The sequence below is a fragment of the Nicotiana tomentosiformis genome, chromosome 3 (genome assembly GCF_000390325.3).
Source record: "Nicotiana tomentosiformis chromosome 3, ASM39032v3, whole genome shotgun sequence".
NCBI lineage: Eukaryota > Viridiplantae > Streptophyta > Magnoliopsida > Solanales > Solanaceae > Nicotiana > Nicotiana tomentosiformis.
In genome coordinates this window covers 54,301,772-54,313,781 of record NC_090814.1, presented here as the reverse complement: position 1 = coordinate 54,313,781, position 12,010 = coordinate 54,301,772, and the positions used below count along the sequence as shown (strand labels likewise).

At 33.7% G+C, this 12,010-nt stretch overlaps 2 protein-coding genes across 2 annotated transcripts; one reads left to right on the top strand and one right to left on the bottom strand.

Annotated features, from left to right (window-relative positions):
• Positions 1-582: 582 nt before the first annotated feature.
• On the bottom strand, positions 583-2,972 carry LOC104090764 (uncharacterized protein At2g39795, mitochondrial-like). The gene is made up of 3 exons (XM_009595939.4): positions 2,495-2,972; positions 1,055-1,395; positions 583-922 (listed from the first exon to the last, which is right to left on the bottom strand). The coding sequence occupies exons 1-3, from the start codon at positions 2,759-2,761 to the stop codon at positions 763-765; spliced, it is 768 nt and encodes a 255-aa protein (XP_009594234.1). The 5' UTR covers positions 2,762-2,972; the 3' UTR covers positions 583-762.
• A 1,017-nt stretch (positions 2,973-3,989) lies between these two features.
• Positions 3,990-8,373, top strand: LOC104090763 (CASP-like protein 5B1). The gene is made up of 3 exons (XM_009595937.4): positions 3,990-4,740; positions 5,875-6,007; positions 8,025-8,373. Exons 1-3 carry the CDS (start codon positions 4,610-4,612, stop codon positions 8,223-8,225), a joined length of 465 nt encoding a protein of 154 aa, XP_009594232.1. The 5' UTR covers positions 3,990-4,609; the 3' UTR covers positions 8,226-8,373.
• Positions 8,374-12,010: the final 3,637 nt, after the last annotated feature.

The following is a 12,010-nucleotide window of genomic DNA, read 5'->3' as shown; positions in this document are numbered from 1 at the left end:
AAAAAATTCAAATGTTGCAATTGCCAGGCCGAGTTTCCCTATTTATGCATCTCATGTTGTTGAGAATGAAAATAAAATAAATCATGTTTTTGTTACCATGATGTGGTTAACAACTAATATATGATGAGTGGCCAATAAAATTATTATATGTATTTGAAGCGTTCATTTAATAAAAGCAATTGCAATGAATGATTATCATATTTATGCTAAAAGAGCTATGTTTGTACGTTTTCTTTTTCGTTTTTGCTCTTACTTTCACGAGAACAAAAAATTAAAAAGACAACAAAAAATTTCAAAAAAAATAGATAGATAGAATGACATAACATTTCGGGGGAAATAACATAACAAAGAGAGATTTCCGCTACAAATAACGAAAATAAAGAAATCACAATAGAACAAAATAAAGAAAGACAGAAAAGAACTAACTGAAATAATTTGTTGCAACATATTGTTCTCTTCAATTAAAATAAAAATATTCTATTAAATAGATGGGTATGTTTAACTCTTTTCCCTATATTTTTTTTAAATTTCGTATAAGGGGCCTCTCATATGTCCATCAACAACTCAAATAGAACAACTCTCTTGAGTAGAAAATTTTCTATACTCCATTTCATATAGGAACGCTATCATACGTTTATCACTAATTCAATAAGAATTTCTCTTATGGTTCACAAATTTGATCAATGACTGACATAGCTTGCCAAAAATAACATCAGCCAAACCAAATAAGAAGAATATCTAAGATAATTGCTGCATATGCACCTATGCTTCAATGAAATTCTTCACATTCTTGATCCACATCAAGTATTCTCTGCTGTCCTTTTTGATCATGTACTCGTGCAAGAAGTTTGTTGTGCTGGGCTTGATTCCCCTGATCTCCAAATACTTGTGAAATGCTTTCTGGAGGTTCTCATCCAAATCCCTGATGAAAAACAGTTTAAGTGTTTCAATTAGTACCAAAGGCCTAGGCGAAAAGAAAATTCATGTCTAGCCCAAATATAGATGAAGGAAAGTTGAATAAAATTTTGTGCTCGTTTACAGCACCAATACTTACGAGAATTCAGGTCCTTCATAAGCAATCTGTTCATCAGCTGCATCAGGGTCTTTAATAGCTAGATGGTCAATTACAACCTCATCAGGATACGCTGTGCAACCAAACTCCAAACATGGACCATTCCTCTTAGACACTCTAACAACAAGGGGAAGTTGAGATTGAGCGGGCCTTTCAGCATCATCATTGTCATTGCCATCCTCATCGTCGTCACCAGTAACAAGATCAGGCATATGAACTTCAACATTTATACTTTCACCGTGATACTCTTTAGTCAAGGATATAGTCTGCTGTCCGGGATGGTCTTCAAGCTTAAAGGGGAAACCCTCAGGCACCTCATCAGCCTAAAAATATCAAGCAAGATGATCATAATTCCCAAGTAGACTCAAACAGGAAACAGAATATAATCTAATGCTGGAACTTGAGACAGAGAACATTCCAAGATCAAATATAGCATCCAAAGCAGATCTAGAATTGTCACTACTGCAAATACAAATCGTTTGCCTTCTAGTGAAGGAAAATAAGATGAAATGATCCGAGATTTCACAGTGTCCCTCAAATTACAACAGCAGTTAACCTGAGATTTTAATCAAGCTTCTGAAATCGTTCTATCACACAATCCTTAGATGAAACTGAATATCAGGCGAAGAAACTTACAGTTCATGCTTTACGCCGTTGTCATTACGAACAAAACAAGGTACCATAAAACAAGTCAAGATTTTACCTTTATTATTAAGTTCCCCTTTCTCCTCAAACCCTACAGGACAGCCCAAAGCAAAAACTAAAGAACTAGGGGGGAAATATTACAAGATTCATGAAAGAGGTAGCAGCCTATCACAAACTAAATAGGGTAGTAGCAATAAACAGGAAGACTAATCTAAAAACTCACAATCTTAACATCTTCTCAGCCTAACAGTAAGTCGTTGGGTACTCACACTTTTGAGCATAGCAACCCTGCAATTAACTCATCTATATATACTGCAAAGAATGGAACATGAGAGACAGACTATGGAATCTGAAAATTATAATTTCGTCCATTATTTCTAGACTCCCTGCGTTCTTTCTCTCTTCTGTTTTTACTCTCTAAACTCTATTCCTTCTCCTTCTTAAATCTCTTCCTCTCTTTTTAGTTCTTCTTCTATTCCTCAGTTCCTCCTTAAACTGATCAGTTGCAGAGTTTGACTGTAATTACCATTTGAATGAGGTTATTAGTAGTAATGAAAGTTGCTGTTGGTTGACGAACGAATCAAAATTACAGTTAAGTTGGTCGCATTTCTGTTGTTATTTCCTTAAAAAGTAGGATCATAACGTAGTAATTCACAGAAACAGTAAACTAGAACTCAAAAAGCTTTGACGTCTTCTCACCCGCAGTAAATTAATAATTTTTAGGGTGGAAATTGATAAATGGGGGAAGTGAAAAAAAAAAATGAGGGAGAATGAAACCTTGTTTTGTTCATCGGACTCCTCGGCAAATTGGATTTCAGACTGAATCACTTTGAGGAGCGACTCATCAGAGCTTGATCGCTGGGTAGAATAGTGATGCAGAGTAGATGGAACTGAGCTTGGGAACAAGTTCCGATGCACGGCACGGCGGTTCATGACGGCGGAGAAGAGAGCAGAGTGGTGGTAACTCTGACTTCTTCGTATGGATCGAGCTGCAAGGGGTACAACCAGCGAAGCTGTCCTTCTGATAACGTTAGAGAGCGCCATTTCTGTAAGGGTTTTGGTAGAGAGATTTAGCGTTTTAGGGTTTTTTCTTTTTTATGAGGGTTTAAGACATTTTTCCAAGAGTCAAGAGAGCGAGGCGGTTCTTTTCGGTAAAATTGCTCAACTGGAAAGACAAGATTCACTCTTTACAGTTACTTATTAACTTTTTTTTGGGATTTCCCTAGACGAAAGAAAATATGGTTGTTTCAAAATAATTACAGGCAGTAATTTAAAACATCCTGGGTGTAGGATTTTGTTTTGTGACGCTTACTTTGCAAGTGTCTGATCGTGCGATCTAATCACACGTTCAGGTTCGCCCAGCGATTCCTGCACAAATTATGGGTTAAATTTTTTAATTAGCACTATTGACAGTCAAATTGTTTTAACGCATGACTGATACAAAGTTCTCTTTATCAATATGAAAATGAAAGATCGAGATTAACTCAAATAATGAGCCATGATATTTTATATTTTATAATTGAGAACATCTTGAGGGTAAATACTATTTAAATATTTTTTCTGAAAATTTATAGCCGATATTTATATTCACTTACTATTGGGTCTTCATGTTTAGTCTCTCAAAAGTATATAAAATGCGGTTAATTTTACCGTGGCTCAAGCTATTATTGCGAAAATTGACGAATTTACTAATTGAAAGTGATTTTATATTTATTCATGAAGGGGTAATTTTAAATTATAGCACTGATAATATTTATTGATTATTTAAGTTTAGGAAGGCAGAATATTTAGTTTGACAGTATTTTTTTTTTATTTTAGTTATTCGAAGGTTAAGATGTTATAGCTAATTTTTATCTCTTGATAACTTTAATATTACTACATTATTTATACGTTTATAAGCATGCAAGATTTTCTTTTTCTATGATCTTCTTTAATCCTTTTCAATTTCTTGAATTTAATTTAATGTATTTTTCATATTTTTGTGTTATTATGATATTTGCACAAGATTCCAGAAATAGACAAAAAAGAAATTGCAAAAATTATAACTCCGTATGCGAGTTCCCGTTAAATGTTTTCTTTTCATAGTTTCGATTAAATAACAATCCAATGTTTATTGTATAGTTGATCGAATAATGGACTAAAACTACTCGAGGGTATATTTAAGGGATTATTTTAGACCTAACTCAAAGATAAAGGACCATTTTTATAATATTCTCCGAGTCCTTATCATTATGGTAATTTTTTACTTTTTTTTTATCAGGTCTTTTGTTCGTCCTGTTTATCTCCGAGTCCTGTTTATGGGAATTTGTCTTGTTATAATCGTACTTTCCTAATTTTCTCCGTTTGTTAAAGTAGTTTATGTTCAACTTTTAGAAGAGATTGGGTTTCCAGTAGACGATAAGGGAGCTTTGGTATGATTTAAAGAAATGATTTCCCTATAAGTGGGTTCGTTGAAACTTTGATTAGCTTCACCAGACATCACATCTCACATCATTCTTGCTTTTCCAAATAACCTCCTCTTTTCCTATTCATTAACCAACTTAAAAATATATATTTCCTTTTCAATATGGGGTAAATTATTGTTTGATTACTCTGTTTTTGTTAGAAAATTGATTAGGTATAAAGATGGGAAAAGTCATTCTACAAGTGGAGATTGAGAAGAACAATCCCTCCTATCTTGACTTTACTATTGTCAGCATTCCAGTTTTCCTAATCAAACGCTAATAGAAAATTCAAACACCAATTTCATCTCTCTTTTTCCAAAAGAAAAATTGTTTTCTCTCTCTCTCTCTATCTATCTTGTTGTCAAATCTGCAGGAACAGCATCTTATGGGAATGTTTTTAAACATTCCCCATCTTCTCTCTGTAAAAATTCAGTGTTAGATTCTTTCGATGAAGGAGGTGTTTGGGAGTCCAGGGAAGGTGAGTGGGCTAATATTGAGGATGGGTCAATGTTTATTTGCTTCTGCTTCTATTGCAGTTATGGCCTCTGCTTCTGGTTTCTCCAGCTCCACTGCCTTTTGGTATTTCACTCTCTTCTTCTTGATCTTTTCTTTTTAATTATATCTTTTAATAATCTGGGCAAACGGTTTATATGTCAAATAGAGTATATGTGCTGTATATATGGAATACAAGTTCAAAAGAAAGCTTGTCTTACTAGTATCAGACTCATGTTTAGATATCTGAGCTAGGAGACATTATTTCTGTAGCACATTAGCTCTTCTATGTAATTCTGCTTGTTCATTCTCAGTCAGTAAAAAAGAACCTACTTTTATAGCCACAGTTCTTTTATTTAATTTCCTCTTTTGGTTGTTGAAAGTAAAGTTTTATCCTCCAGTACTTGTCCTCTCTAGAATTTGTAGTGCATAAGAATTCTACAAGTTTGCAGATAAGGTAGTAAATCACTAGAAAAAAGGACAGTGAAGCTTTAGTTTTGCTTTCCAAATCTTGGAAAAACACATGTTCTTCCCAGTTTTGGCAACTCTGATTGAATCTGGGATTGAGCAAATATGCTGTCATACTTCATGATAATATTTGCCTGTAGATCAATTTGGCCTTCTTAAATATGTATTTCCATCCGCTGGACCATATTTTGGCAATTAACTTATGCTTGGTTAATAAGTTAATTCTGCTTCCTTCTTTCTAATTCGTATTCCATTTAAAGGAAAGGAGTGGATACTTGCTATCTTGTTCTTAGAGACAAACATAGTGACCCAACATTAAGTAGTTTCCTTTGAAGTATCAGTGTTGAGTCCACTATCTTTTTAGTATTGCTTTTATTACCTTCTCCTAAGTCGAGGGTCTACCGGAAACAACCTCTGCCTTCTTGAAGGTAGGGGTAAGGTATGCGTACACAATACGCTCCCCAGACCCCACTTGTGGAATTACACTGGGTCTGTTGTTGTTGTTGTTGTTGTTGTTGTTGTTTTATTACCTTCCTATTGTTTCTCTCTACTTTGCACTAACTGTAGGTTCTGCTAAAACAAGGAGTTGATTCTCCAGCTCAAGACTGCTTTCTTTAGACTATAAAATGAAGCTTACCTTCAGAATTCTTGCTAACTTAAATGCATTGTTCTTCCTTTCGTAATACTATTCCTTGTAGTGTTCAATGACTCAATTATGGCTCATGCTCTAAATGCCTGATTTTCCTGGTTCAGTTATTTAATAGCATCAATGGGGTTGCAAGTATTGTGGAGCTTTGCTCTTGCCTGCTTGGATATCCATGCTTTAAGATTGAAGAGAGATCTGCGGAATCATGTCTTTGTGAGCTTGTTCGTGGTTGGTGATTGGGTAATCTTCTCCATTTTGTCTTCTTTGTCATGCATCAATGCTTACCTGTGAAGAGTTACTAATCCAACAAAAACATGATCAAATTAGACTACATTATTTGCTTCTCAAATGCATATTTTCAAGCATTCTCACTTAGGTAAGAAGGTTCTCCCTCACCCCCAAAAAGAATTTAAAAGAGTTTACCAGGATAGAATTTACAGGTCCTAACTCCGTCAAAACTTAGAACCCCTTTCTAAGTTAAGAAAATGGAAGAAACAGAGATTGGCTATTTATTTAGCTATGTTAACTTCAAGATCACTACTGTCGTTTTCCAAAGTCTAGAAACGTTCCAGGGTAACAGATAGCAAACTAACTAGTGAGGGGCTGCACCGTGTGTCATTTACAAAGAGTTTAATTTCTCTTTAAAAAGAAATATGCTATTCTGCTACTACATACTGAAAAGTAGCTATTTTACTTTCCGCCACATCCTAACTCATAGGACAGCACAGAAAATAAAAGGGTTAAGATTTACATGAAATACATTTTGTTGGGTAGCTAAATTTTGCAGCTTCTAATCTTTAAAATTTTACATGATACAAGTTGAGTGGAAAGATATCTAGAGTCTGCATATGGGACGAGAAAGACCAAGAGTCCAAGAGTATGCTTATTTATGTATTTCATATGTAATTTATAGAATGAGAAAGACCTAGTATATGTTTATTTAAAGGATTATTAGGTTCTGCTAAGATCATGTTATGTCCATTTCCATCAAGCATGCCGAAGCCAAGTGATCCATGTATTTCGCACTATCTTCTTTACTTGATATGGAACTGCATCAAGTGGTTTATATGACGACCACTTTCCATTGCACAACCTACAGATATTCTTTTGTTCTGAAGGTGTCTTATACCATGAATTTGTATGTAACTCAGTAATAAGATGCTAATGTTGATATGCACTTTTGGATGTTCTGACGTGCTTTGTGCACGAGTACATCCCTCCGCCCATACCAAAAAAAAGAAGATAAAGAAGAATAAAAAGCCATACATCAGGGTTTATGTTTGCTACCCCAAAGTCAAACGTTTTCAGGATGAGCTTGAGTTAGTACTGCCTACTCTGTCCCGAATGTAGAAGCTAGGAAGATTGGAAGTATTTTCAGGAAGCGATTGTCACACGATTGCGATATTTACACATGGTAGTTCGAATGCGTTTTATGTTTTGAAGTTAATATTCAACTAGGCATGCATGCTTAATATTAGAATGAATTGGAAAATAGGTGAAACTTTGAGATTATACTGGAGATAAAAGTATAATACATGATATTAGTATGGGGTCGGTGTATCCAAATATTCCATTCATTCAAGGAAAACTAGACCTCAAGCCAAAGATAGGCACCCTGACCTGTGCCAAATTTTGCTCATACACTCTTTTATTGTCCATATAGCGAGTGCCGAGTGCCATGGTTACCCTTTAGAAAAAGCTAATATAGTGTTGACTTGCTAATTAAGTATGTGCTCAAGTTTGTGGTGCAGCTCTAGTTTTATAATTTTAATCTTGTAAACAATGACTCTCCACGTAATATTTTAACTAATTCGTAACTATAACTGCTATTTTTATGACTAGTTCAGTAAATGTAGCGCCCCAACTGCTGAAAGTTCCCAAAACAAAGAGAAACGAAATCATGGCAAACAATGCAGAAAATTAACTTCTTTTCAAAGATTTCATTGTTTCTCTGGTGAATTGATCCTCCAATGTCTCACCTGCCTGTCGCTGAGTAATGTTGTAAAAATTAATTTCTGCTTAATAGTCAGGCTGTGAGCAGGCAAAATTCTCGTTGTCTTTCTCCTTTTGTGTAAGGTGACACTATCAAATTGTTCCTTTTTTATGTGTGTCAGTTCAAGACTGATTTAGCATTCATATTGTAGTTAGTGGCAAAGCCATGTTTACTGAAGGGGGTTCAATTGAATTCCCTTCGAGGAAAATTGTACTTTTGAATCTCCTTGATGAAATTTCTGATTGTGGTCGTGTCATAATGTAGGTGACAGCCACTCTATCCCTCGCGGCTGCCTGCTCATCAGCTGGCGTGGTGGTTTTGTTTGTGAAAGATACAAATATCTGCAAAGTTGAGAATAAACTATCCTGCGACTTGTTTCAAATTTCAGTGGCTTTGTCTTTTCTCTCATGGTTCCTTCTTGCTATCTCTTCCTGCGTCATGTTTTTGCTTGCAGCCTCTGACTAAAGGATATTATTTTTCTATTCATGTTGTGAATATTTCAGAAATTATGTACAGGAAATAGTTAAAATGTCCTCTCACTGGCTTTCTTCTAAAGTCATGTTATGACACTCAGTATATTCGGAAATGAAACGTTCATCATTTTTTGTTGCAATTACGGTGTAATGTTTGAAATTTGATTTCTGGCATCTTTTAATCAACTCCTTTCTTGTCCTTTCATCTTTCTATATAGGGTGGAATTTTATCTAGAATAGCTGGTGCAGATACTAGATCAGCTTGGAGCTGATTTGCATTAATATTACAATTCTGCAGTCTGATTGTGAGAGAGAGATATATTAACTTTTGGTGTTTCTTGGGTTATCAAATAAAATTATGAGTTGACTTGGTTGGTAGGCTTGCTACAAAACTACTTCACCTGATTAGGTACCATCCCCTTATCAATAGGTCCTGTCTCATAACATTTGCTTTCCATCTTTAAACTGGCAGTTAGTTTCTGGTAGTCAAAGCATTGGCTTATAAGTATCAAAAACAGTCAATGTATGCCAGATACTCCTCATTTACCCTTTCCACTGACCTGACACCTAACTAGCCTGGTCTTAAGTACGAAACCAACCAAGAAAAGTTGAATGTTTTTATAAGAAAAATTAAAATATGGTGGATGTCTACTGTTCTTCATTATCTCCATAATTCACACAACTCTAATACTTATGGAGTTATGATTGTAACTCCGTGATTTTCCTCTCAAATATTCAATGACATATTTTTTCACTTTTCATGCCTATATAAATGCCTTGTAATAGATAAGAAAATATACACAATTGAAAAAGAAAATCTCTTCTTTTTCTCTATCTCAATTTTTTGTTCATGTTTTACTAAATTATTTTTATTTCATAACACGTTATTAGCACGAACTGCCTATTTCATCTTTTTCATAAATTCAATATGGTAGGTACTCGTTAACATCTAAGGCTTCAGCCTTCTCATAACCTTTTGTCTATTAGGTAATTTTATTTTAATCTTTCTTCATAATGGTAGGAGTTTATCCATTTGTACAGGTCAAATTTTATATTCCTTACTCCTTAGAAGTCAGATTTAATTCTGTCACTTTGTTATTTTCAATGGTGTGCATATTTACGTATTTTTGGGTGTTGTATTCGGTTTAATATGATGAACTACATTTGAATATCTAAAATGTATTTATAACCACTTCCAGCGTTTTGATTATCGTCAATTTTTGGTAGTTGAATACTACACTAGTATAGAAACTTGATTAATTTGGAAATGATATGTTATCATTCATTATGATTGATATTATGATTGATATAAATCAGATAATTTTAATAGATGAATTTGTTGGAGTTATCATCATTTTAAATTATACAATTAAACTATTATATATTTCTTCAAGACCTGAATATTTCTTTAAGAAACGTAAGACTAGTTATCACTTTCCATTGAAATGTTAAAGTAATAGTTTCACTTTCTAGATACTCAAGAGTGTTCAAAACAAAATTTTATGTTTTCAAGAGTAAAATAGTTTTGTGAGATAAATTTTATATTACTTTTGCTATCATTACTGATATTGTGAAGTATTTTTTAAATTTTGCTTCTACCCAAATTTAAATTGCTAATGTTTATTATTTAATAACTTCTATTTCTCTAGATAATTTCACTAGATGCTATAAATAATTGATAAAGCTTTACGCAGATTTGAGGTTTATATATTTATTTAGGAAGGCAAATTTGATTTGCTAAGTTGCAAATTAGTTGTATACAACTTTCTTGGCATGTGATTAAAATTAAGGCTTGAGAGTGAATCTCAATATTGTTTAGCCTATTATGCCTTGATTGAGAGTAAAGAGGTAAATTCAAGTCCACTGCATTGTGAGAATAAAATATCGGGTGTGTGAGTTCCGATGCACCATGATAATAAGAGTTGAGCTCGAGTTCCAACTCATTATGGCCTAAGATGCCTTATATGGGTAAAACATTTGGTTTGAGTCCTAATGCACCATATTGATAATAATAATAATAATAACTAAAGAAAAATAATGTATTTTTCATAAAAAGCATGAAACTTGTCCCACTTGATTTGCTCCTTGAATCCCTTGATTTCTGGAGCAAATAAAATGTGATAAATATATGGGCTCAGTCACCTGTCATGTAGACCTTTTATTATTATTATATGATTTTAATAGATGCATTTATTCTATGGTCACATGTGCATTTGTTCAACTTGTAGTTTGAGTTTTGCAAAGTTACTTGCTCAAACTATTAGTGCAAAGTTTTAAAATATAAATTATGATGATTTATCTTGATAATACTGGTTTAAATCCAAGTTTATTTGGCAAAAATTGTTTACCTCCAATTATAGCTAAACCATTGATTATGAGAACAAAACTCCTAAAACGAAATTTGGTATGAGATATATTATTTAATATACAGCAGCATTTGTACGCATCTAGCCAAGTTATGAACAGTTCTCCCTATCACAATCGGTTTAGGGTCAGGAACCAAATAATTTCTATCTATAAATATGGATGTGCTATATGATTTAATTATGCCACCACAATGCATAAAAATGAGTTTCCAAAGAAGGTTGGTAAATGTGTTAGTGATCCCAACATTAGGGGGAGAAAATGGACAGCTGAGAAATTGATACGTGAAATGAATTATTATGAATACATATAGATCCTCGTACAATAGAATATGAACTTGAAGTTCAAGTGATAATTCATTTGCAAATTATTGCCAGACGCATTTGCTGACCCAAAGCTAAATGTTATATTTCAGCTCCTAATGCTCTAAATAGAATAACGTCCCCGGTGGACAGATTTTATGACACACATAAAGCATAATAGACTAATCGGTTCCAGAGATAAAACTCCTTGAAAAAGGAGAGTAGCAAATGTTCAAGATGGTCATAATAAGGAGGCAAGAGTTCTAGAAGAGCACCACGACATAACACTTCATAAGACCTTATGGGAGAGGCCCGGGTACCTGAAAATAATGAGATAAAGAGATCTCAATAAGTTATGTCTTTATTGGGTAATAATGGAACTGATATAAAATGATCGTCGACGATGTTGTTAATATAATATAGTGCTCAATATTATTAATATTGACGAGGATCTTGAACTCAAATCTGTCATGGAATATAGACAGATAAATGATTGGCCAGCAATCAAGATTGATTTTACCTAAAATATGTGAAGTTGGACGGATAGTCCTAACATCTGAAAGTATAAAGCCAGTGGTGGTATAAATGTATTCTTGTGCGAAAAAGGTCAAGTCGATAGACATAAAGACGACTTGTGACACAAGAAGATTTATAAATATTCTGGCATTGATTATATAGAGACACGTTCTCCTGTGGTGGATGTAGTTATTTCAGGTTTTAATTTGGTAATACATAAAAAAACTTGATATGCGTATAATGAAAATCATTGAAGGATTTAAATTGTTTTGAAGTATATTAAGGTCTCCAAGAAATTTATTAAATAAAGCTTCAAAAATTCTTATACTGATTGAAACAATCAGGGCGCATGTGGTATAATCGCCTGAGTGAGGACCTGTTGAAAGAATGGTACAAGAATAATTCAATTTATCTTTGTGTCTTTATAAAAATATCTGGATCTGAATTTGTTATAATCGCCGTGTATGTTGATGATTAAGATATCATTGGAACTCATGGGGAGCTTCCTAAAGCAGTAGACTGTTTAAAAAAGAATTTGAAATGAAAGATCTTGGAATGATAAAATTTTGTCTTGGTCTACAAATTGAGTATATGA

Excerpts from the sequence above, each read along its gene's own strand:
- LOC104090764 (XM_009595939.4), bottom strand. The coding sequence starts at position 2,761 with ATGGCGCTCTCTAACGTTATCAGAAGGACAGCTTCGCTGGTTGTACCC. Across the intron at positions 1,396-2,494 it reads AGTCCGATGAACAAAACAAG|GCTGATGAGGTGCCTGAGGG; the intron begins GTTTCATTCTCC and ends TGATATTTTTAG. Across the intron at positions 923-1,054 it reads TATGAAGGACCTGAATTCTC|GGATTTGGATGAGAACCTCC; the intron begins GTAAGTATTGGT and ends GTTTTTCATCAG.
- LOC104090763 (XM_009595937.4), top strand. The coding sequence starts at position 4,610 with ATGAAGGAGGTGTTTGGGAGTCCAGGGAAGGTGAGTGGGCTAATATTG. Across the intron at positions 4,741-5,874 it reads TCCAGCTCCACTGCCTTTTG|TTATTTAATAGCATCAATGG; the intron begins GTATTTCACTCT and ends TTCCTGGTTCAG. Across the intron at positions 6,008-8,024 it reads TGTTCGTGGTTGGTGATTGG|GTGACAGCCACTCTATCCCT; the intron begins GTAATCTTCTCC and ends GTCATAATGTAG.